The 27,381-nt window shown below is 42.5% G+C and overlaps 1 protein-coding gene across 10 annotated transcripts in view; it reads right to left on the bottom strand.

Moving 5' to 3' along the window:
- LOC124308195 (potassium voltage-gated channel subfamily KQT member 1) overlaps nt 1–27,381 on the bottom strand; it is a 101,590-nt gene that overhangs the window by 15,757 nt on the left and 58,452 nt on the right. For 4 of the 10 annotated variants that reach the window (XM_046770669.1, XM_046770670.1, XM_046770661.1 and 1 more), the window contains 7 exons: nt 11,971–12,061; nt 6,934–7,296; nt 6,335–6,475; nt 5,546–5,656; nt 5,107–5,313; nt 2,710–2,730; nt 602–828 (listed from right to left, as the gene is read on the bottom strand). In XM_046770669.1, the coding sequence (XP_046626625.1) occupies nt 602–828; nt 2,710–2,730; nt 5,107–5,313; nt 5,546–5,656; nt 6,335–6,475; nt 6,934–7,296; nt 11,971–12,061 (1,161 nt within the window). The remainder of the gene's footprint in view (nt 1–601; nt 829–2,709; nt 2,731–5,106; nt 5,314–5,545; nt 5,657–6,334; nt 6,476–6,933; nt 7,297–11,970; nt 12,062–27,381) is intronic. The other 6 variants (XM_046770671.1, XM_046770666.1, XM_046770667.1 and 3 more) reach the window with 3 other exon arrangements.

The following is a 27,381-nucleotide window of genomic DNA, read 5'->3' as shown; positions in this document are numbered from 1 at the left end:
AAAAAATTCCCTGATTCGAAATTTATTGCGCATGAAATTCCCTCGCTTGGGGAAAAATTCATAATACATAGGTATCTGTACGTTGTATTCATAGGCGCAATTACTCGTTTAGTTATACCTATAATAAAATGAACAAGAACTCGGGAACATTTTGTTTGTTACAGTCAATAGAAATTTCTAGTATGTGATATAAATGTCGTTGCATTAACAATTTGAATATTGTTGGCGTTACAAGAGAATGGGTATTGTAGTAACCGCAACTACGGAAATTTCTCTCGATGAGATTAATCGCGGTTGAATGAGGAAATATGGGAACTCCCATGATTAACAATTCTGTGTATTCCGAGTTTTTCCACGCTGACAATGAGAAAAGAGTTCGTTCACCGTTAACAAACGTATATTTGGATAAGACGAAAGTAGATCCAAATATGATCCGTCAACTATAAACAAACTTCTGTCTATCGTTACCAAGTTCAACTAAAATTTGATAATAACAGCAATAAAACTCGTTGCTCGGTGCGGATCCGCACGAATCCATCCGCACTCGGGATGATGAAAAAGTGAGTAGAAATGGTGAAACTGACGAAAACGTCGGACGTACCGATTGTCGCGTCTCGCACGATTCGGCGTTCCAGCCTTCGGTTCCTCCATGTAAAAAACGACGTCGCCCTCGCTGTCGCGGCGCTGGACGTCGTTGTTCCCGGTGGCTGAGGAGCCGGTGACGGGGGGCGGTGGTAGAGTTTGGCCCGACTGCTGGACCTCCATCCGGTTCCGGGACTTGCGCCGTTTCAAGACGCTTGCTTTTTTAGCCACCTGGATCATAAGAGACTGAACCCCCGTTGCCCTCCCATTATGACACGTTCAACACAACATGCACTACCCTACGAAGTGGTCGATTTCTCACGCTCGTCACCCGAAAAACAGGCAGAGGTTTAGGCTACTCTTTCTCTTCCCTGGAGTTCCCCGGGGATCGGACGTCCGTGTCCCGGACCGGAAACGGGTTCGAGGCGTCGACGCCGACACATTATATATTTACAACACCGTGCATTTCACATATTTCTACATACATACATACATACATATATATATACATATATATATATATATATATATATACTAGATATATATATGTATATATATACTAGAACCGCGCAAGCTTCAAATCCGATGGGACACTGAGCTCGTTCTTCTGTGCATACTACGTATTTTCCTCAGGCTCGTTACGCCGTTTCGACGTTTCAATACTTTCCCCATTTTTGGTATCCTCTTTGTTTTCTATCTTCGACTCAATCGCAACCCCGAGACACGTGCAACGTGGCCTCAAATTCGTGTCGAATCTTTCACTTTTCATTTCTTTCATTAATATCTTTCAGAACATTCAGAGCTTTTACACACAGCGTGCGGATCGATCCTGAGACTCGAGACGAAGTTGAGGTTGTGAAAATTTTTAGAGTTTTATAAAATTCAAAGTAACGTATGATAAGGCACTCGGTTTTTTCGATGCAACAATCGCTACTAATTGTAAGATCTCTGTATTACATAAAAATTTGTTAGATAAAAATGCGAACAAGTATGGAAGTTATTAAAAGTAGAAGCGAGAGATTTTCAGTTTTCAGCCGTATAACGTGACAGCGACTATGATTACATCACTACGATAACTCGTATCATGCGTCTGGAAGAGAGTATTTACTAAAAATTGATGTAAAACTTGGTGTGCTACGGAAAACCAACACTTCTGCTAATCACAGAATTACCATGAATAAAAACAGAGTCGTGAATAGATACTTAATACATGTGTATTGCAAGATAACGTTTAAACGCGATTCTTGCGCTTTTGTGTTTATGAATGTACACCAGATTTTTAAAGAGTTTTCATTCCGCCTAATCTATGTCAAGCTTCACCCTGTATTATTTTTTCACGCGTACGTGTCTCCGTAGAAGAAGAAGTTTATAAAGAAATTTGTAGCTAGCTGAAAAGTGGTGTGTAGTAGAATAGTTCAGGGAAGAAAGATAGACGAACGACCACAGAATCCCATCGTAACAACACAGCATCCATAATTATGCCACAGCGATAATATTCGGTCAGTCCTATCGTTGAAAACGAATTTGTAACGTGGAACGACGGACAGTGATTGCAACGAGCAACGGTACGTGTAAAAATAAATAAATATTTCCCGTAAAGTTGCTTCGCGGTTTGACGTGAAAGTCGAAAAAGGTGGATAATACCTGATTCAGTTCACGTTGCGACATTGACATTTACATATATGCAAAGCAGACTCATGCAACGTATTGTACAATGATTTCGTGATACGCGTTACTTTTTAATATAAGAAAAAAGTTCACTTTTCGTGCTTTTAGCTTCGACTGGTCGAATTAGTACGAGTAACGATTTCTTTCTTACCGGAAAAGAATTTATACTATTTATTTCTAATTTTCCAATAAATTTTGACTAATCAAATTTTTGCAGATCTTGAATTTTACCAAAGCTTAAGAATCTGCGAAGTGTTCCGAGGGGATTGCAGAGATATATAGTATACAGTGGAGTTGATGTAAGGAAATGAATATGTTGTGTGTCTTAGAATTGAAATAAACATGCAAAATAAGTGTATGTATATTTATACACGTATATATATGTATGGTTGCACATACATACATGTATATACATACTTTTGTATAAAATATTGAAATAAATCTAAACCATTTACATACCATCTTCTTTACACAAATCAACTGAAATATACACAGGGATATTTCATCAATGTTGTCCCCAAATAAACATAATTAATTATATAAGTTGCTTTTTCTCTAATTAACGAATTATTTAAATCGTTTCTGTGGATTTCTATACAAGTTTCTTTTTCTTTTTCTCTTTGTCATCAATTCTCCTTCTTAATTAATTGTCGTAGCACGAGTGAAAAACAAATTTTTTCCCCTCCACATACTAATTATTATCTCGCTTAAGGTACATATATCCAACACCCAACAAAACTATATTCGCCTATTATATGCACGTCAGCAGCTACAATATGCAATGAAAATAATATTGATATCAATAATAACAATAACACCAACGATAATTATAGTAACAGCAACATTACCACATATCAACATCATTGCAACAAAGCAAATATTTCATCAAAACTGATGAAAAATTTGATCATAATTCTCAATCGTATAACGCGAATATTGTCATCAACTTGCATTAATTTAATAAGTAGTTTTACTTGTGATGAAAATTCATCGCGATTCGAGCTACCTGTTAACACCCGTGAGAACGAACACTCGTTGCGCTTAATGGTGTGAAAACACAAATGAAGTCAGGAGAAACAAATGACGAGAAAAATCATAAGAAAAAGGTTTCAAGATGCGGCTGATGCGGCCTGAAAAAAGCCGCTGGATAAACGACGAGGAGGGGCGGGAGGGGGCAGTTCTACTTGCGGGAGAAAAATGTTAGAACAAAAAAAAAAAGTCGGACATGGGACGTGAGAAAAGAATGAAATGCGCTGACAATGAGAATAACGTCACCTGCCCGAGACCGTGATGAATTGTAATTGTCAGAGTATATCGTACATTTTTATTTTACACGAACACGACGACCCTAATCCGATGAAAATGCAGCCAACCACGATTTAAAAATATAAATATCCGGGGAATCGTGAAAACGCGGATGTAAATTGCTTTCTTCCGACGACGGATAGGCGAGTTGAAAGCAACTCGAAAAGATGAAGATAACAAACCTCGTGATTACTGTCTTGTTTTTATTTTCCTGTACTTTTCTCGCCTCTTTTATTTTTCACTTCAATTGGAATGGAATATTGAGTTATCAAAAACGAGCGTCCCTTCAACGACGCGGCTAATGTCACTGCCCTCTTTGATCCTTTGGCGCCCCAGGGATGATGTGCGAAATGCGTGAAGTATGTTCGGGTTTGTTTGTCCTCCGGGGACTGTCGACCCGTATTTTTATCCGCACCCCTGCTGATCCTGAATTTGGATGAATTATTTTCAGCCGGCTGAGTGTGTGTGTGTGTGTTTTTTTTTCTACTTCCTTTACTGTCAAATTCGCCAGTCAATATCGTGCAAAACGCACGAGGAAGGCGTGATGATTATTGCCGGAAATGCCGCCGGCAAATTTATCGACAACCTGTAGTACTTACAAGTCGAATTTGAATCCTTCAATGCGGAGAAAATATTGACCAGCGAAAAAGATAAGGGAAAATAAAAGACGAGACACCGAGGCTAGAGACCCGACAAAGGCGGGATTCGTGGATCACGTAAGTAAGCTGAAAATCCTAAATAGGGAAAAACGACGCGGGGTTGCAAATTCGCGACGAGATATATCAAAGCAATTTTTGCCATTTTTGTCTTTCTCGTTTTCACGCCCGCAACTATTTTTCGTAAGGCAAACAGTGAGCAGCCAGTCGAGTGAAACACACAAAGAAAACGGCAAGTTATTCAGCTTCAGTGAAACCTCTGCTTTTTCAAAACCACGGACACATGGTAAAATATACTGTATCGTGGCGTAAAATTAGCACCTTCCAAAGAAATCCGGAATCTCGTGAATAGTCTTGCACTTCTAGCTATACGGGATGTTTTCACGGTTCCTTGAACAAAGTGTCGCGAACGTTCACGTAAACGTGATGCAGTATGGATCGTGGAGTGATCGAATGATTTCAATATCAGCAATGATTAAATTCCTGCGAGTTTTCAACGGTCGGAATATACTGTTCTTAACAACGTCATATTTTCAACGGTTCGACGCAACGATTTACACCTTTATTACCGTTATATAATGCAATTTTTAAAGATTTGGTTGAATTTTGTCTGGTTAAAAATTGAAAAAAAAAAGAAATAAAAATCGCGAACGTATCGGTACAGAGACGAAAAAAGAAAGGAACAATAATTCAAACAATCCGTCATATGTCCGAGCCGAACAACGTACTTGATCTTGACACGAATTGCCGTTTCGTCAATCGAAAACGGGGCCAACAAGGGCACCGTAACATCGGGAAGCGACTAAAAACATCAACAACCAACATCTAACAGCTACGTTTAAACACCTATAGATAAGGCGATAGGTGTAGGATAACCGTCGTCTTCTTATCTCACCTTTCCAAGGGGCGTAGCCGGCTGCCCAGCCGGAGCAGGATCCTTGATATAAATATTCCAAGTCGCGACGCTGTTTATGGCTTTGTCAGCAGCGTAGCACCGCCAGAGGCACTGAATGAGCATGGCTGCCGCCGGTATTTGACGGTTGAAATGTTTCTGCCTCTGCTTCTGCTGCACCTTCAGGGCAAATCCGGAGCCGAGTATTCCCTGGAAAGGAGGTAGCGGAGGGTCAGAGAGGAAAGAGAATATGAAAATCGGATTCCCCGCGAAATCTTTGCACAACGCGTAAGCCAGCTTTCCCGTTTCGACGTTTCTCATTTCCGTGAACGTTTCTATTCTAGTTTCTCTTGTTTCGTCCTTGTCTTTGTCGCTGTCGTTTTCGTACAAGATAAACGACGGATCAACGGATTTCGCAATATATAGTCTGCCTCAGACTTACGGCGGGTAGAGCGAAAAAGGATATCGCAAATACGCTGAAACACGAAGCGACGATCTTTCCCATCCATGTCTGCGGAACCGTGTCGCCGTATCCTATCGTCGTGACGGTTATCTGAAACGGGAATTACCATCGTTGATTCGTCGTTACAAAGTACGGAAAATTCGATCGCGGAACACCGGCTGCAACGCTACTGCCGAAGGAATCGTGCGCCTTATCATCGTAGTTTGTAATTACATTATTATAAAAGCAACGGTGCGCATACCTAAACACAAGTTTAATACCGCATTCCAACCAAGTTTCACAGGACAAATATTTGCACAGGTATACTCAACATGTTCCTGTTATTGCTATTTACTCGAGCGAAATTTTGTATAATTAATTCAACCGACGCTGTACGATCACTTGACGCATCTCATCAGATTTCAGTTGACGTTCGCTTCGTTCGTGTTCTGTGAAGTTTAACACGCGGCATCATCGCTTATCAGATCAGTTCGAACATCAGGGTAGGTATACGCGCGGTGACAAATATTTTCGAGATCATTGGTCAGATCATTCGGTCATTGCGCCGCGGTTCTTTGAAGTAATTTCAAACCAGTCGTGTGATAAATGATATCCGCAGTCGCGTAGCCGCACAATTGAAGTCAAGCGACGCGACAAACATGCACAAAAGTATTGTAACGACGTGCGCAAACGAGTCGTCGATTGAAACACGAACGAATAGCGAAGCGATTCGATGCCTGCAAACGACAACTAAACAACTACGGTACTTGAGATTTCATTTCAACTCACCACGCCCCACCAAAGCGCGTCAGCGTAGCTAGAAAAGTCTGTTTTCCCATCGGGTCCGACAACGTCTTTTTCGGCAAGGTACACGAAGTAGCTGCTGAAAATGAGACCTAGGAACCCGATGTAGAGCGTCGTGATCAACTCCTGAAAAGAATCATCAATAAAAGAAGAGATTTTTCTGAAAACTGCAGGTGAAAGGTTTTTCGGTAAAATATACTTCGTAAAATGCAGAATTTGATCCAGAAAGAGTGAGAAATCGTTGTGCGTGGAGTAAAATGCTGCTGACGGTTGATGATGTTTATCCGCGTGCCGATGGTATAACGGGTGTATCATTGATTACGATTCACTAGCACATGTGACGCGAGTAATTCGAAACCCCAAGAACTACAACCAAGCTCCGACGTCGTGAGGACATTTTCCAATAACTGACACGGGTATTTTTTACCAAAAACTCCGTCGTCTTCCTCTTTTCCTACGGCTTCTGATGAAAAATCTGCTCTTCTTCTTATCTCCGCGTACGCCGCAGGAATCCGCGAATTGCAGAACCGTTACGGTGTGTATTTACGTTCTGGAATGGTCAGCGTTTCGGAAGGTTTACTCACCTGTCGGTGTATAAAGACGACGGAACCGAGGAGACGCCACGTTCCACCCTGTCGGTCGACGTGAAGCATCCGTAGAATTTGCAGGAAACGAATACCTCTGATGGCCGACGTGGCGAAAACCTGACCGTTGCTTCCGACCGAAAGCACCACCATCGATGCTACGACTACTATCAAATCTGGGAAAAGAAAAGAAAAAGGAAAAAAAACGGTATCAGAGGTTTTATATTCGCACTCACCTATTATACAAATTGGTTTCCTTATGAACCGGAAACGGCCGCAGCATCCCATGTACTTGGACCTGCATCCCGCGCTCCAAAGCCTGACGATGTACTCGACCCCGAAAAATACTACCAGACATATTTCCTGAAAATATTGACGTTTGTATACATCGACCTTGGAATTATTGTCAATTTACGAGGAGTGAAAAATTACTCTTTTCGCATCGTCACCTTTCCTGCTTTATTATTATTATTAGTATTATTATTTTTTTTTACAGCTATCGGCTGTAGAAAAATTAACGATCAAAACGCAAATCGTTTCCTTTTATACGGAGAAATATTTATATGTACATCCAAGTTGCAGAAAGAACTCTAAGGAATGGCGCTAAATGTATATCCACGAGCAAATTGATACCTGCTATCTGTTGTAGCGCCGACAATGAGAGAGGTGCTTCTATTTTGTTTGAATAACTCATCGAATTCCAATAATTGTAAAATCCATTATCGCCTCGCCCATCGTGGCGCCGCGTCTTCGGCCTGATGTAATTCTATTGATAAAATGTGAAAGCTGACCGAACTGCGAGAATTTTTATACCCTCGGAAACTGACTTTCGTTTTTTCCTTGCAAAACTTGCAGTACCGCAATCGCGAATTCAATCCATCCACTCGTTTTACAGCAATAAAAATCACCTCGTGTGTCGAGAATGTCGAGCGAATCAGTTCCCAGTATAAAAAGTATAAAGAAAAATTTTCAATTCCTACCTCCGGAGAAAATGCAAGAAAAGCAAAACGTGACTGATCGAACAAACGTAGGCAATCCATTTCCACCGAACTGCAGTTTTTCATGTGCGTTGTAATAGTTGAGGGTCGCTGAAGGAGTCGAAATATTGACCCTTCCAACTTTTTAGCTCCACTCTAGTTGAGTAAAGATTCTACTTTTGTCGAAGCTTCGCAAAGTATCCGACCAAGTATAACCAAACATCCAAAATACACGTGTAAAAATCCTGAAAAGTTTAGCAGTGTCTCCGTAGCACAGCTCGAAACCTTTTCGGTTTCCTGTCCGACAGTTTTGGAGTCGAATTCGCAAATACACCTCTGGAATGACCAACCGAGGCCGGGAGATCTGTGCAAGCGCCGTGACACGCGGTACGCGAAATTTCGGAAAGCCTGAAGCAAGTTTTCGGACGATCCGGGTAAGAACCACCGGCAGTAGACAAAGGTTGATTGAAATCCACGAAGGGAAACAGGGATGAGTAACGATGAGGACCCAAGAGCACCGGCGTAGCAGCAGCGCTTTTTATTTTTCCACCCCCCTCGTTGTTAGCCGAACTTGAAGCATGTCGTTTAAGTAGGCAGAGTTTCCCTTCATTTTTCCCTTCCTCGCCGCTCATCGATCGCCCCGCAGGTATGTACGTATAAGAAATGGAAAGAGCGTCAACAGGTCGCGTGTCGTGTGGAACCCACCTTTTGATGGACTGGCTGCTGCTCGTCGAGAAGCGGAGAAACCGAGGGAAGAGGGACGACGGTAAAGTGCTCGTAAGAAAACCCCTCGACGTACGTACGACGCAGATACCTACTCACCGTATAATAATAAGAAGGCTCAGTACTTCCTGACACGAACCATGTCGCGGGGAACTTATCCCCAATTTATAGAACGCGAATGAATTCCGAGGGGATGAAAATCCCTGTGGAAAACGCGTGCACGCGGCGTTACAGCAATACAATAACGCCGGATTGTTCCCGTGAAAACACACGTAAAGATAAAAACAAGCGCGGTGATCGCGGATACGTAACAACGGGAAGTCATTCCTTGCTTGAATTAGCAACTTAACGTTATTTCCAATCAATTTCCTCCTCGCTCTGATCACCGGGCGAAAACTGGGCGAATTGTAAGGATTTCATATTTTTCGCCGCCTTCTTCTTCCCCTTCGACTCGTCTCTCCGTTGAACTTCTCGTCACCCTTCGAAGGCCTGTCCTGATCCGATCGACGGGCCAAAAATCGTGACGCGAATGCGGAAGAACGCGATATCCGGTTTCACGACGCGTCTCTCTAATTCGCCGAGCGATCGACGCGAGGATATAGGATTTCAGGTGTTTCGGTCCCTTCTTCAGGCCGAACCCGACTATTTTCGACTCTCGATACTCACCCGGCATCGCTCGCGAGATATATCCAGACTCCGAAAGAATAAACTATTGAAGCACCGAGCCGTCCCGGAGGAGTTCTTCGATCGATACAACCGCGGGGAAGAGTTCCGATGTACGTACCTGCGGACAGATAGAAACACGGCACTCACCGATCCGCGTATCGCACCTTCCTACTTGATACGTGTAGCGTCACGCGCGTATCCGCTCCAGCATTTATTTGCAGAAGAAGAGCCTAGGAATCAATGGTTCAATGATCGGGGACTCCCCCGTTCAAAGCGATACGCGTTAGAGGCAAGGCACTCGTTTTCTCCTCCATCTCCTGTGATATACACTCCGCGATATCGGCTGATGGATGAAATGTTACCACTTTGTGTAATAAGGAAGATTTATCTCTCGCATTCTACCACGTCATTTATCTTCACTCCGCGATTCCATTCCGTATCTTTTTATCATCCATACCCCTCCGTTCAAACGTTCGGAAATTGTTATAATCGGGACGGGATTCGGTTCGGGTTCTTTTTTTTTTTTTTTAATTTTACACGGCCCGTGTTACTTATTATTCTTTTGTGATATTCTCCCCGCCGAGAGCTCGAGATTCCACGTGAACCAAATTTAGCGTTTTACAAATCCATTGATGGATTGCTACGAAAGTTTTGGAACGTCGTTCGAGCCCAGCGTAATTATCTCGAATCGAGATAAAAATTATACTGCCAGGATATTCGGGCTGTGTTTTTTTTAACCCTTGCGGGAGTCGAGGATCGAAAGCAGAACTAAAACACAAAGCCAGGCGCGTTTTACGCCTGTGGAAGAATATATCCGGCTCAAGTCTCGAGCCGAAACGTCAGCAGTTCGCTGCATCGCGGAGCCGTAAAGCTTTCGAACGTGCATGCATAAGTAACGCATAGAATTGAGAATAAGAACGCAAACCCGATTCCAGAGAAGACAGCGAGGTTCAGAGTCACGGCTGACAAACCGCGAGACCCTTTTCCTCGAGTTCATCGGTATCCTCATCCTCCGTAAAATTGTTCGCACTGCAATGGCAACGTGACGTAGCGACGAACGAACTGGCTCGAAACCAGAGATAAGGAAGATGAGACGAGACGAAACGAGAGACGATTCTATTCTACGCAGCTAAATTCCGAGGGTGGCTCTAAGATTCTCCAAAAAGGGGTTCCACGCCGAGCCTAATGCAGCCTGACGAGATCGAGTTAAATTTCATCCCTAGGCAGGAGCGAATAATTAATCGACGAAGATTTCGTCCCGGCAAAATGAAATCAGGGTGCCGAGAATTCGATGCGAACCGCGAGACGAGCGGGTCTCTGGACAAAATTTGACGGCAATGAAATACGGTCGTCGATAAGACGCGATGACGGATCGAACAACCGACGATATTGCCTCTCGTGGCGGGTTTTTCGCTCGGGTCGAGGATGAGCTCCCATATCCGGTCCAGATGCCGAGTGTCTCCCCTCGTATCCCGGACACACTATCCAGAAGCAGCGTTTCCCCGAATCCTACATCTTTTTTCCCCTCCGTCGCCTGTTTTACGTCGAATTCACTCACGTGCTCTCGTATCTCGTCGCGCAGTCGTCGAGCGACAAAGTTGTTTATTAACGACATCGAGGTGGGTACAGCTCGTCGATAACCGATACCCGATACCCAATATCCACGGTCGCGTTGATAATTGCATGAATATGCCGGGGCGCAATGCACAGGGTATACAGGCGGTAATTAGTGCTGCGTCAATTAGACGAAGGTGAGAGCTTCGATCGAGCCCCCGCGGGCTGGAAGCTCGGAAGTACGGGGGAGAAAAAAGACTGCAGTTAATTTCCAGATCCCGGTTGCAAGGCGTACCCAGAGAGAGAGAGAGAGAGAGAAGCTGCTGCCGGTTCAAGTTTTCCTAGCTGCGATTCTCACGAGTTGTTTCGTTCTTCGTTCGGAGGAAAGTGATTTCATTTTGTTTAATTTTTTCTTCTCTTTCGTGGTTTTTATACTTCTTCCTCTGCAACGGTGCCTCGAAACAATGCTTCGGACACTTGTAGCACTTCCCTGATACCGCATTCAAGTCCTTCGGACTCTGACTTAATGCCCCGGCCGAGTGTAACAAAGAGACTCTCCGCAACTTTCCCTATTGTTCGTACACCTACCCATATTCGTCTAAATTTAGGTACAGGATGGAATTACAGTTCGAGCATAAATATTTTTGGATCCGAAACAGACGTCTCAGCTTTGGAAGCTGCTCGAGACAAAGGATTTTCAATTTTCTCTCGTGCCCTCTTTTTCCCTGGGCTGAAAAATCGATAGCCTGCACTTGCCGGGTTAGTCCGCGGGCTGGTAAAACTCGTCCCCGAAGTAGGTGCCGCGATAATATAATAACCATCGCGTAACAACGACTCAAGTTGAGCAGACAAGATAACGAGACGGTTTATCCGACAATAAGGGTACAAGGCGGCTCGTCAATTCGGCCGAGCCATCTTAATTAAACTTGAATTCTCCGTCTCTGCGCAACGCGTAAATACATCCATACATACGTACATACAATCGCGCATACGTATGTGTATACACATATAAATATACATACGGCACAATTTATCTGCGCCTATTATTATTCTACGTGTACAATATGTACTGTACATAACCGTTATAGCTGCACAATATGCGCATTGATTTACTCACCATCCAGAACAATGTTTCGTTAGCGAAAGTCATGTACTGTTCTATCGTTGACAGTACGCTGAAGATGAGGCACACTAAAACGACCATGAACCTGGAACAGAAATTCATAATATACTTGAGTACACAAGTCGTATCATTTGTACAAGCAAATATCGCAACGGGGCGATTCGCGTGGAAAATAACCTCGTGAAATCGTCCAATTTTACGAGGCATGTATAGATAGAGCGGTGCGTGTTTTTCAACCCCGCCTTGTTCTTCTTTTGCTTCAGCTAGCCCCCCTCCCCCAATTAATATTTACGCCACAAATACACGGGTATGCACACTTGTTATCTTTGGCCTTTGTGTACTTTGCTCGTATTCACCCTGTCGCGAACCCGTACCTACGTACCTACAACCGGCTCGCAAGGGTTATCCCTCGTGAATAAGCAAGGTCCTGTCCCTTCTGTTCCTGCATGTTGCAGATACACGTAGGGTACAAAAGTACCCGATCAATGTTTAATTGGACAGGGAGACGTATTTTGGTTGTCGAAAAGTAGCGGAAAGATTAATAAAGCAGAACGCTTCTAGTTGACTTAGTTTTTTCCCACTTTTTTCTTTACAAACTTATTTCCATTTCTCTCCGACCGGAGAGAACTAAAGTGAAATATTACAAGCGATACCTATAACGGGACAAGAAAGGTTACCGAGAAAATCCTGAAATTGATGGATCAAAGTCTCCGCGGTCTGTTTTTTCTCACTGTAATTAGGCGGGAAATATAACCTATGGTACAGTTTCGGTTCTGCGCCGCTGTTAATCAGCAGTGTTTAACCGTCGTCGACGCCCGGGCATATTGCGTTATCCTTTGTGTCCATAAATTCCCGAAAGCCTTTCGCCATTAATTAACGAGACCCTCCGGGGACATTCGTCACGTTAAACGGATCGCAGGCCTGTAAGCCCGTACGGATCCCAGAAGGTTTCGCGGCGAGCACTGATCGTTATATCTCGAACTGCGAAAAAGTTATCGCGAAATATAACACGACGACCTCTGTTCTATTCTTTCCAGGTCATTTGCCCTTCGATACAACAATTTTTCGTTCGATCGGTCACAGATTTTGGATCCAAAAAACAGGCGCATTGATTTTTTAACGACAAATACCGACGACGCTTTTTCCAATCAACGCGATGCTTCGTAGTTTTGTGTATGTTACGTACGCGGACGTACACATTTACAGTGTGTCCGAGTGACGTATCGTTGAATAACGTTCAGAGCTGTTGAGCACGGTTATTGATCGGAATAACATCTTACAACGTTGTCTGCTGCAGGTGGTGAAGCAATTTTTGTTTATTTTTTCTCCTTTTACTTTTCCATAAATAAACCTTGACTCAACCAGCGACAGGAGTAACACTGCGAGAAAATTGAAAATTTCCTCTCGTTCCTTTTTCTACGAAGATATAAATTATTTTTCGTCGTCAAACCCGCAGCTTCACACTCTTCGCGAATATCGAAAATATTTCCAACGTACACAAAGTGTTCGATCCCTCGGGATGAAGAGGAAAGAGAAACGAGGAGGGAAAGAAAGAAGGGAAATAAATCCACATCTAATAAGTTTGCTCATGCAAATAAGGAGGGCGACGCCTCGAAGGATCTCCCTCGATCCTGCGGCAACGAAAAATACAATTACCATACATTAGCAGGGATCGATAAGGGTCAAGCCGTAGGTTAGATCAGGCTCTAGGTTGGGTTAGGTTAGGCTTTGGTTTGCACACCCTAATGGCGCTCTGACACGACATCTCAAAGACGTTCGAGAACCGGAATTATTCCATCTATTATATCCTTCGCGTACGATATGTCGTAGGTACATGGTCGATAATGCGAGGCGAGAAACGAGCTGCTGAAGTAAAAGAAATCGTCCACCTTTAATCGAGCTTCGTTGCAAGGAGTATTGAAACAAAAAGGAGACAAATGCAGAGCTTTAAGAAGTCTCGCCGAAGCTCGTTATTTACAACTAGCCACATCCGACGAAACAAAGTTATTCTCACGCGGGAACTTTTTGCTTTCACACTATCAGAAATTTTATCGGCAGCGATGAAACGTCTTGTAATTTTCAACCGCATCAGATAAATCACACCTGGGTATGTTGTTCTACTATTTTATCGTTCAAAAGGCTCATTTTACTATCGTAAATGAATTTTTTTGTCCAGCGTAGATCGCTAATTCGAATTGTGATTAACAATAACGTATCTTTATCGAATAATTCGTCATCTGTGCAACATAACAATCGTACGTGTCGGATTTTACAAACAACCGACAAGCTCAACAAGAAATGTCTGCATCTTGGACAGTCCTGTGGAGAATTCGTTAACGAATGAAATGAAAGCTATTTTTCAATGAAATTTGTCGAAATACTCGTATACCGATCATTCTTTGGTAAAATACGATAATAGAAATAATAGGATGTCTCTGAAGTTGTTACAACGACAAGGTCTTTCGACGTGTTTCTTTTTTTACACCACAGAGACTCTTCTAATTAGCGGATACCTACTCGATTGGTCTAACGATAAGTTGAACCCCTTAATTCTCCGTTTGACCGTGTATTACTATTTCGACGCATTTTCGACTCGAGTATCTACGCCCTTGAGGAGGGTGACGTTTGGTCAACGCGACCTGCGGGAAGTACAGAAAGGGATGTCAATCTTCGGTTACGATCGGGCTACAACGACACGCGAGAAGTGTCGAGAAATTTAAGGGAACGAAGATTGGCAGCCGTAAGTCGGTGTTTCTCTATGCGACCCCCTGACCCAGCGACCTTGGCCAAAGCTCGGGAATCGGCGCATTACAAGTTTCTGCGCAGGCGATAAGAGTAACCGGATAAATCATCGCCTGAAACGAAAAGCCAAGTCTCGAAATTTCCTCCCGCCTGCCGAATGCGGCTGCGCGGATTATTCCGGGTAACACGTAGTTAACAATGAGACCCGTTCCTCGTTTCGGTTCCTCGTTTCGCTTGTGCAGCCCAAATACGAACCGCCCGAACTGTGAAGTTTACACGGAGAGTAACGGGTTAGCCGGTCGGTATTATTTGCCGCCCGTGTCAAAACAATAATTAGGACCGCCAAATATCCTCGGTCTGGAGTTAATTATTCACTAATTAGAGGTTCGACCGAGAGCTGGATCGGAGAGCTTGCGTCGTATTTTCAAGCACGGTTGAAAGCTACCGCGAAACCGCATTTTCCCCGAGTCGGGAATAGATTTCAGTTTCATACGAAATACCACAAATTGGTTCTCCGCTTATAGTTGTACGGATGCAGCTTTTTTCAACTAAGCCAGCGGAACGCAAAGCTTCTTGTAAGCCCGCGCGGTGGTAAAAGATGAAGAAAAATTCTCGCCTGTGATTGAAAATCGCACGATCAGAGTTATTTCTTGTACTCGTCGTTAGAATTTAAGATATTGCCGATTCGAATAAATTTATGGAAGTTCTACTCCGACGACGAAAAAATTTCGAAAAATTGCGCAACGGATGCGTAAAAGAATCGATCTTATTTATGACGTGCGTTTAGTATGCACGATTTTTCCAATACCATACATAGAAAGAATTGGGGCTTAAATCGGAAGCGCGAGGATTGCAAGTATTTCTTTTTTATCCCTCTCCCCTCTTCCAACATCCGTCGGGAAAGCAGTGTCGACAGAAATAAACGCAGAACCATCGTCTTTCATATTTTCCTTGTTAAACTTTACGAGGGTTGCGAGACAAATGAAGTCAAACACACGTATATAAAGGGGAAACGATTCAAAGTTTTACGGTAGACGATTTCGCTCGTTACTTGTTTACAGTCGATGCGGATTCTCGTACGAGTAAAAACAATTTTTGCTCTCCCTCCCTGACCCCCGCTCTTTTTCTTATTTTGAAGCCAAGGTTCAGGGAATGCACAATTAACTTCACCTCCTTCAAATTCGGTGTGAAATTGACCGTATAGGCGAAAAGATTGATACACGACGTACGCAAAACTTGAGCAGTTATTAATAAAAATAGAGCAGCTCGTAGCAGTCGCTCAAAAAATTTGAATGCAACAGAGCAAGATTGATTATACCTACGTCATGGTCGAAGGTGATTGACGGGAAAAATGGACGACGGAGAATCGTCGATGAATACAAGCGAGTTTGCAGGCGATGGAATTTTCGCATAAGCGTGAATATGCGTGAAAATGCCCAAGATTTTTACCCCCGATAAACGGGTGCCTGAATTTCCTGATAAAGGGATGAAATCGAAGGCCGCGTAAGAGCCAGACGAGAGGCGATAGATCTGTGGCTGTCGTTGCTACGTGATAGGAATACGATGCTTGGATCGTGCAACAACGAATTACGGGTACGGCGATTCGTTTGAGAACGGCTATTAATGACCAGTCATGAATCACGGCTGCCCGCCGAGCATTACTCGCCTCTATATATCCGAGGCTCACTCCCGTCTATTGACAGGTCAAAGCTCACCCACAAATCACGATTATATCGCGGGCGTGTGCTCGTGCGTTGAAATAAATGCGACTTTCAATTCGCGGGGTAAGAAAGTGTACCTTTCAGAGTAATGCGGATACGCGTTACGTGGATGTGTTAAAAATTTCAAGGTCACGAGGGCCCCTTTTTCTCTCCTCATGAACAAACCGATATTAAAATAGCTCAATAACATTACCTCGCGTAATTTTTATGAAAGAAATAAATCTGTTTGTTAATTAGCGAAAACCGTTGCGCGAATGTAAGAAAATATCGATAGAAATTTCTTGTACCTCGGAAACGTCTTTCAAATATCCGAAGACGATGATAAACTTCGGTTTGTCAGAGTGATTATTTTTTTACACTCGCTCGTTACGCGATTCAACGTTACTTTCGAAGATCGACGAGCCGCGTACGTAGGTATTCAATATTCGCGATAATTTCCTTGAAATAATAACGAGACGAGAAAGAGAAGAGTGAAGATCCAATTTACTCGGCGAACAAACCTCGGTCAAAGCAAGGCGGGAAGATCCGACGTTTTAATAATTTGTCTTGGATAAAAAAAAAAGATAAAGGGGCTGCCGCAAACGCGTTGTGATGGATGATCGGAGCTCTCGATTCCGGTGTATTAACTTTTGACGGATTATAGACGGAGAACACGAGCTTGGAAGAGGGCGAAAGTTACCCCGAGGAATAAATAGACTCGATCGCGTCGTAAACGTTGAATTTATTATTTATTCTCTGCAGAGGGATCCTGCCCACTCCTCGATGCTCTTCGACGGCGTGAAGTGATGGAAAGAGGGAGCAGCGAGCGCTGGGAGAAGAATAAATAGAAGAGGAAGGATAAAGGGGCGGAGGGGAAACTCGCCCTCTCGGATCCATATCATTCCCTCTACGTGCAAAGTTCGAGAAGCCACCCGCACGACTCTTCAACCCCCCCCCCCCCCCCCCTCCTCCTCCTCTCATCCCCCGAACAACTCTCTTCGAAGCTCGAACCCCCGCCGCAGCACATAACTGCTTTCGACTCGCAGCTTGAACCCCTTCCTAAAGTTAAACCCCCTCGCCCCCTTTACAGTTCGCCTACGGTATCTGCGGTTCGATTCGGTGGATCGTGCATACAGCCGTACGAGACTGATTGACGAAGCGATCGGCGATCTATCAACCTGCCCTGTGTGAGAGAATTACGTATTGCTAGAGAGAGGGGGAGAGGAAGAGAAGCTGGAGGATTAACTGTCCGTCAACAACGAACGGCAAGTGATGAAACCTCGCTTGCTGTACTTTTGATTATTACAACCCCGCTTCGTTTTCCTCTTTGCTTCTTGGAAATTGGGTGGAGCGGGGATCGTGACGCCGTGTAGTGTAAAAGGGTTCCTTCGTATGGGTTGCACGGGGCTTACAGTCGAGTGAAAAAATTCAGCGAATGGAAATCAGGGTATGAAACGTGAAAATCGGGTTACGTTGACTTGGATTTTACTAAAAGAGTTTCTTCGTAGTACAGAAGTATATTTAAAAACAAAAAACTAAAGTGAAAAAAGATGGTAGAATTAATCAACAAGAACTTTTTGTGCAAAATCGTGTTTATAAAAGTTTGATTAATAAACTTACGCTTTATATTGCGGAAAAAATTCACGTTAATTGAAACTCCTTTCAAGCCGCTTGTTGTAAATTTATACACTGGCAAAATGAGCCCTGATCCATCGAAGTTTGTCAAGTCCTGCGATTTTGGCATTTGAAATGAAAAACGGACGAAATGGTGATCTGATTTTGTTCAAATTGTCAATAACTGAAGTTTCTTCATTTAAATTTCAGGTCGTTAATTTTTTGCAGATTGAAAAGAGCTTTTTTTAACGAATTCAAGTCAAGTCAAGTCAAGCGTTACCTTTTAAGGCTACGTACAAAAAAAAAATTTCATCCAACTTCAAAACTGAGAACTTGACCCTATCGAGGATTTCACCGATACAAGGACAAGTTGGCGAGTCTGGATTTGATTTCGAGCAGCTGTAGGACGCGGAATCAGTTCAGTGCATCAAAGTGCGGGAAAGTACAAAGAGAATCGAGCTACAAGGGTTGACCGGCATGGGATTTAATGGCGGTGCGGTGGGAGACGATTACGCAAACAGATTAAGTCTCGCCCTAGACGTACGTATATATATTAGTTACGCTGAATATCAGATCAAAGAAAACATAGAAATGACGTGACTTAGCCTCGCGAGTCGAGTTATACGCGGTCGAGTAAGGTACGCTGGAAAAAAAAAATAGTTAGATCCATAATAACATTCGTTTCAATAATCCTTAGCAGACAATTGACTGATTTTTAAAAATATTTGATTATTCCAACAAATATGTTTCTATTTCGAATAAACTTTGCCTAACTGCAATAACCGTTTGAGATGATTAAATGTCTGCTACGGGACTGATGGAGTAAATATTCTCTTGGATTCAACAGTTTTTATTTTCAGAGCAATTACTGTGCCAGCGTGTATTGTTTGACGACAATCAGCCCTGGTATGTATGTAAGAAATTTTCAACGATTGTAGTGAAATGTCATTTGGTAATTCGTCGTACAATTTGCTGCGGACCCAAGTGAAAAATTGCAATTTTTGGCAAATTGAATAGTTTAAATGGCAATTTACGTAAAATTTAGGAGTAATTTCTTTCTCCTTTTGCCGGTAACGATGTTACACGAGGGAACGGAGGTCGAGGAAAACGAGAAAAGGCGGCGTTCGCATCCGTATAGAAGTCAAATTATCAACGAGATACGATTTTTCACTCATAAAGCGCATACTCGCCGAAGGATTCCTCCGCGCCGCAAGAGATTTATGGCCGAAGAGATAACCCGAATTGTTTTCACGGCTCGGTCGGGTTCGCGAATTCAGTTCGATGTGTACCTTCTGTCATTTTATCGCGCGCAAAACCCGCACTGCGTGTGTTAAATTTCAATGGGACATCCATGCGTACGAACGTAACCGCATCGTGTTTACGGTTATTAAACTTCGTCGATTTTCCCCTTTGTCTCACTCTTTTTTCCTACTCTGAAATATTGCGTGGAGTCCAGCGCGTGTTTAACAATTCGGATAACTCGAAACCGCGCCACAATAAATGTATATCTAACAAAAGTGCACAACGCTTTTATTAACGCTAGAACTACCAGACCAGTCGATATGACTGGTTTCACAATTTCATTATAAAGTTCCCACTTCACGTTACATTTGTTTCCCGCACTGATGCGATCACTTTTACAACGATAACTAAATTAGTAATATAATGAATTTTATATTTGTTTTATTAGACTGGTTTTACAATTTCGTTTGAAAATTTCTACTTCATATTACATCATGTTCCAGTGTCAATAGATATCTAGATACAATACCGTGGTATTCGAATCCCCGCAAGGAGAAAAAAATTTTCATCCCTTACGGTCACCAGAAAATTATACAGTTGACTAAGTTACCTAGCGTTGTACAACGATTGTTGTACGGTTTAAATATTTTCTCGAAGTGAAAGAAAATCTCTTACATGAAACCATTTATAATAATTATTATCAATGGTTTGTCGGTATGGTAAATATTCTGGTTATTGCAAAGCATTGAAGCCGCTTGTTTATTTACAATCAATTTACCACAATTTTGCACTTGAATAAGCTCTTGACATCGATTTATTCTTGCGAAAATATCAATTTATCGCCATGTTTACAAGAAAAAACAAAAGAACAGTAACACCTATAACTTAGATTTTCTAGTTACGATTAGAAAACTAATTCTCATTCTGTACCCAAGAACAATATTATTTTTTTTTTTCTCACAATATACGAAAAGTGGAAATAATTAAGGACTGTGAAGTAACCACGACTAGAAACGTCTCTCGGTGCAGAAAAACTGTGAGTAAATTCCCTCCGTTACGTCCACTGATTTCTCGTTACGGTGCGAATCGGTGATTCGCAATTCTTTCGCGGCGTTTTAATTCGAAAATGGAAAGCGCAATTTCGGTGGGTGCGGTTTATTGTCCGCTGTGTTTCCATCGGCCGGCCGCCTTGATATACGGCGTAAAATTTTCCGCAGTACACGGGATTGGATTACGAACCTCCAATGACGTGTAAAAATAGTTTTCCCTCATCGGATGCCCCTCGAACGGCGCCGAGTCGCAAATTATTGGCAAACGCCGGTGGGCTTGTATTTCAGCCTCGTTTGTTACACGCTCAGTTTAATTTCGTTTCAAAGACAGCAATACGTCTCCGGGACTTCGCGGCATCTTTTCCTAGATTTCCACCAGTTTTTGACAAAACAGACGCGCCGTTTTTCCGCGATACGATTTACGAAAGGCTCACCGAAAGTTGAAACAGAAGCGAAAGCTTTCTCCACGAATGTCCTCCTCCTAATTTGTGGTCCACGGTTTTTCCAACTCCGCCACGGCGAGCCGATGAGCCTTTGTCGACGAAAGTTCGGATTAATCGCGATATCCTAACCAATGACGAGGTGCCGTGGGCAAGCAGGCGCAAGCTGTTTCATAAATTATTTATACCCACCTCCGTGTTCCCGGTGTAATCGACCGCGGCAGAAGCGAGCAATGATAACGTTACCGGATGACCGGACAGTGTCAAAGGGAAATTGAATGGGCCTCCATTGAACGCGGTATGCTTGCCCAGGGAATTGTTGCTTACGAGCTTTAGCCGAACGCACAACTGTGCATACGCGAGTTCGAGCAACGTGGAAACGGTCCGACTTCTACACGCGAATCGGAGAGATCTGTGGATTAATTATAATAGTAGGTATTGAACGTAACGTAACGTAATCAAGAAATGCGAGTATGAATTACGTTAGGCTTAGAAATTTATCTGCAATTTTAGGGTCAAGTTCCAAACACTGTGGATGAGATATTATTTTTCAAGGGACGAGAGTTTCAAAAGGAGAAAAAAATGTATCTTCTTTTATTTTTTATCACAAAAAGTATTTACCGTTCACTGATGAACTGAAAGACGGAAACAAAAAAGAAAAATCCCCAAACAACAACTGGATTTTTATTATTTCAGTAGTCGAGCATCGGTGGTTGCCCTTCAATTTTTTTTTTTTTTTTTTACAACGTTTTTTTAATCGTGTACTATGCAAAAGTTTGAACTTGCGTATTTGAAATACATACGCGACTCTACGTAACGCTGACCAGGGATTAAAGAATAAAAATGGGGGCGAAACGTCTATACGAGACTCGAAGAATGAAAGGGGAGGATAAAAGGAGTGAATGAGGGAGAAAAAAAATTGCACGGCGTTGGGGAAGGGACTGGAATTGTTTCCTTTGTAAAATTTTAGCAGAGTGGTAATAGGTACTTGGCGAGCTTTTATCGCGAGTATAAAGAAATCCTTTGACTGTCATGAAATAAACTCTGTACCGACCCGCGGTAATTTTCACGATGGAATCCGCGATTCTCATCCCTCTCTCTTGTTCTGTTTCGGTTTTATATCGTTTATCTCCCTTTGTCGAGTGAAATTTTTTTACTTTTTTTTTTCTCAAAAATCACAAACTCACCCTTTCGTCGACAAATAGAAACGCGTCTTTTTATCCTTCTTCATTCGCATTGTTATCGCACATTTGTTTCACATCGGATAATTTTTCTCTACATTCTTTGCAATCAACCGTCGTTTTCACCATCATCCAATTTTCCGATAGCCGATTTTACGAGTATATCTTATATATACATCTATGTCTCTCACGTGTATACGTATACCATACATGTACAAATCTGCATGCGTACATGGAATTACGGATGGACACACAATCTATATATAACATAACAATGTATATGTTTATAACGTATCCACGTACATATTAATGGGTATAAAAGTAGCTGGTCGCGTGACAAGGATGGATTAACAAAACAGCCCGCGAACATCCTTCGCCGTGCGGAATTTTCCACGGTATAAATTGCATACATGATACACGTCTAAAATGTACATGATGTACGGGATGATGAATACGAGTATAAAGAAAGAGAAGCGAGCTGACCGCAAGAGCAACAAAAAGAAAAAAAAGAAAAAGAAAAAGAACGAAAGAAAACGAGAAAATGAAAAGAACAAAGAATGAAACGGCATTAAGCAATCGATAGACAAGTAGGTACGTAGAGTGGCGACGAACGTGAATCGAAATTAATATATCTAGGCGTGAGAAAAAATAAACTTACAGTATTGAAGAAGAAAACATTTGTCACTCGCGACACCGACGGGCGTGTATTTAATGCTCTGGTGATCGGTATTAAATCGACATCTGGTAAAACAATAATTGCCGGTAAGTTCAGCGCTGTGACATTAAAATGAAAATTGTACGGGTTATACGTATAACGTGGATTTGCAGGATTGAACGGGGTTTCGTTCAATAACGGATATCCTAACTCGATTCGACGGGATTACAGTTTGTTAAACTAATATCCGAACGAATCGCAGCGTCGTTTTCAAACAAGTGACATAAATGGACGTGAATAAAAAATTGAACTTTAGTCGTACCTCGAGAAAACCGTGGGTGCGGTAGGAATGATTGAAACAGTAACGACGAGTTTACTAAAAATGCAAGAAAGAACTATATTTACCAAAATTATAAGCAGAAACTTGGATACAGATATGGATTTTTTAGTCCGAACATCTTTAAAATGGCAAAGCATCCGGTTGAACTTAACTCTGCCATAATTCATTTGACTCGTGAGACGGTTCTCAGCAATTCCACAGTTGATATCGTCGAGTATTCGAGTTTTCAATAATGCACCGATAGCAACATTGAGTTGACGGTAGAAAAAGTGAAAAATCAGTGTCGTTTCGATTTCAAAATCTTCGTAGCTTGCGAATATGTCAATAGGATAAATACTCATTGTCAATGCCGAAAGATCTAGTAATCCAACAAACAAAAATACAATTCACGTTCATCTAACGATAAGAGTCCAGCGTTTCGGAGCTGCTGCGGGAATATCGAACGCCGAACGCCTCGGCGTGCCGAAGTTTAGGGGATCTTCGAGTTTAACGTTTGTTAATTCGACACGCCAAGGGAGGACTAACAATCAGCCTTAATTAGTGCAAATGCTAATTGCCCCGAGACTGTATACGCCAGAGTCTTTAACTCGACGAAGAAGACGCCGGTGGAGTCTTTGATCCAGCGGCGTGTTTCGAACGCTGCGAATCCTCCGCAGGGGCGGAGTGGCTCAATGTATATACGTACATGTGTAAATAACTATATATATATATACGTTTATGTGTGTGTGTGTGTGTGTGCGAATTCGAGTAACGAAGAGGCAATCAGGTAACCTGTTTATCGATGAGTTAACTCGGCGAGCTGTTTATCCGAGCAGAAATTTCCGACTCTCCTCTCTCCCAGATAACTTGCGATCCATTCATCCATCAATCCATCCATCCATCCTTCGATTCCTACCAAAGTAGGCTCTTTACCTCGCCGCGAATCCGGCTGTGGCTGGCTGCCGCATTCTGTTGCTAGAATTTCAACCTATCCAAGCTGGTATCTCGACATTTCCCCGGACAGACCTTTCGCCGTATACGTCCCTCGGGATTTCGGACGCCGCTGCGCAAGGAAACCGAACTCCGAATTCACCCTCAAACAACTTTTAGTTCAAACCGAGACCCGAATAGCCTCCTCTTTACCGCGCAGGACAGAAAAGTAATAAAATTGTTTGATTAAAAAAAAAAACCATGTACGAAGGGTGAGAGAATATCCAGATCTGACATAGACAACGGAATCCGATAAAAAAAAAATTGTTCGGAAGCGAGACGATCGAGAATTTACAGAACACGTCCATTGGGGGTTGAAAAGGTTCATTAATTTCCGATATCAAGCAACGTACGCATGATGCGTGTGTCGTGAAATAGGTAAAATACGCACAGTAGCTCCAAAGTGGATCGTGAATTTACATCCAGCGAAGAATCCCTTGCTTTTATTCCCCAAAGCGTGTACATTCGATTGCATGCTGAACGTGTAGATTTACATACATACATACATACATACATACATACATCCATGTACCATACTCCGCATAGCGAAGTTGGAGAGAGTCGCAATGAATAAAGAACGTCTTTCTATTTGGTTGAAACGTATTGTTATCGTTCCACACCTGTCAGGTTTTTTTCACCAGGCGGGAATATTCTCAGCGGTAGAAAGTGAGGGAGGAAGCGAAGAAAGAGGTCGGGAAGGAAGAGAGAGAAAAAATCACACGAATGCAAAAAAATTTCCACCAACTTTTGCCCCCAGCTAATATATGTACATGTATGTATGTATTTATGTATGTACAAGCTCCGGGGTCGAGTGAAAATAGGCAATAGGCCTGCGGGTCCGGCTCGTGCTGCACAATCCGAGTGTATCTTGCCTAGTTCAATTTTGTTGAGTGCTTCGAAGCGGAATGCCAAAGTACCGAAACTAGTTTTGTCACAGTCGTCCTGGGAAATGCAGAAAAATTCGCGCTCCTTCCGCAACACACTGTATCACTAGACAGCGATATGAATCGTCATCCAGTTGTCGCGGTGAATAGAATAGATCAAAATTAACGCGCCTTTTCTGTTGCGATTTTTTAAAGATCAAAGTACACTTTGTCCGATCGTGTCGACGGTTGAGAAAAGTGTAGAGAATCAAAAACGATCCCATTTAGTTCGACTTCCTCCGCTTCCTCGGATTTTTATTATATCCCTCTAAGAAGACTTCGGGCGATATGAAAACCAAAGGTTATTGGATCGAGCCAGATGCACGATCCGGAATATCTAGACTCGGATCCACGCGAATAAAATCGATTCCCGATGCGGGGGGTGAAGGGCCAACCGTCCCCGGGATATTAGATCGAAATTATGCCCAAGTTATACCGGATTCTTGATGGGTCGGTATTTTATTGATACATGAATTTATGTAAGGAGCCGAAATCCGTGCAGTTTGTGGTGAACGACTCGCACCGAGAGTGTCCACGGGGAGAAAAATTACAAGACAAAGGGGGGGGGGGGGGGAGCGAGCAGGATGAAAGTCGCTTTGAAAAGGGCGATTAAAACTGCAAAAGGTCCGTCGATCCGCGTTCGTACTGACAATTCCGTCGTTAAAAATTTGATAAAAACACCGTGGGCGAGAAAAAGGGCGCGATGGAAAACTTCTTGAAACGGAATAAAGCGGTGTGCATGGGTAATAATTCATTCCCCTTCATCCGGAAAAACCGGTGGTCATATCCGCGTTACGCTACAAGCGGGGAAAGTTGGGCGAGAGATGGAATTCGCGATCCGTATTTTACGAAAAAGTGGAAACGAAGAAGCAGCCGCAGACTTTCGCGCAATTTTCAAAGTGCTAGCATTGCAATGCATATTATTGTCGCCATATTTTGTGAATTCAACAATTCTTTCGATACATTCGTTTTCTGTTCACGCCCTTCCTTTACCTTCGTTTTTCGTACATCTGACTTGGCCGATTTTCGTTTTCATTCGCCTTCTTTTTTTTTTTCTTCTTCTCCCTTCCTTCGCTCGGCCATTTCGCAATTAGCCGACGAGTTGGCTAATTGCTGTGATATATATATATATATATATAAACGTACATACGTTACTGTTTTAGTAATGGCGAGATAAAGCGAGTGAAGAAAGAAAACACAGCGTACGGTTGGATATTGTGTATTAGGTCTGTTTTTACCAAAGGGTACGCCGTTGTGCAAGCAAACCTGTAAAATAACACGAAGCTAATTCATTACCCTCGCCACCTTTTGACCTCGATTTGCCTTCTCCGTGTTCGCGAATTATATTGCAAATGTTATACTCCAGCGGTCTTTCTTTAAAGAGGGAAAATAATCGAGAAAACCGAAAACTCCATCCGCATGACTAATTCGCTAAGCAATTCGATAATATGATACCTCTCTCTGAAAATTTGATCCCTGTTACGCGGAATTTTATTACCTACGGAAAGTGAAATTTGACGCTTTAAGAATCAATATATCCGTTCATTTACGGACCGTTATTTTTTCGTCCGCCTGTTGATACATCGCACACGTCATAGTTTAATTACCGAAGAACGGATACAGGCAGTTACACGACACCGATCGCATTTCAACGGAAGAAATTTATAGAGCTGAAAAGGTCTCCATTTTTTTTTCTCCCCTATTCTTACACCGGTGATTTATCAAGCAGATAAATTACGCCTCACGTGAATTAGTTTTTTTCATTTCCGAGGACACGGGACAGCGATGTATATACATATACATATTACATAAGCCGTGTGTCCCAAGGACCCGATGATTCTGCTAGCTGCAAAAACGTTTCTCACAGTCTAGTAAATTGCTAAATTTTTCAACGATCAATTTCTTCACAAATTCTCTGTTATAACTTCTCTCGGGACTTTTCTCCCCAAGTTCACAATTGTCGTTATTAGCCTGCGCCAATTAACAACAGCCCTATAGAAATGCTGCATCGATCAGTGGGAGTAAGGATTGAAAAATTAAACAGACAAGAATAAAACCGATGACCCACATTCGAAAATGGAATAAGGATAATATCCTTTGTGTTGAAAGTTCGAGTCTCCTTTGCGCGTGTATATATATATATATATATATATATATATATATATATATATATATATCATGTATATATATGTATTTAACTATCCTTTTTCAAACGGGCTTGAAAAGGGTATCGCTTTGTTATTCGTTAGCGAATTTCTTCCTTTCTTGCTAATTCGGAATAAATCTACCGGTGAGCAATGATTACGTTATAATTCACCGGCAGCAGCTAAGAGATCCGAAACGATCTTTAGGGGCGGGTTTGCATCGCCCTTCGGACTTTGTTTATACCTTGTTTGCATCGAACGAACGGATAAAAGAGCCGCATCTATTCGATCTATCGATCGATCGACGAGGAATATTCGGCATCAAAATACAGTACGATAATAAAGGATCGCGCACTCCTGCGGTAATCGAGCGAAGGGGCGATAAAGTAACGCGGAGGGCTCATGA

This window comes from Neodiprion virginianus, chromosome 6 (genome assembly GCF_021901495.1).
Source record: "Neodiprion virginianus isolate iyNeoVirg1 chromosome 6, iyNeoVirg1.1, whole genome shotgun sequence".
NCBI classification, from domain to species: domain Eukaryota; kingdom Metazoa; phylum Arthropoda; class Insecta; order Hymenoptera; family Diprionidae; genus Neodiprion; species Neodiprion virginianus.
This window is presented reverse-complemented; position numbering and strand designations above follow the sequence as displayed.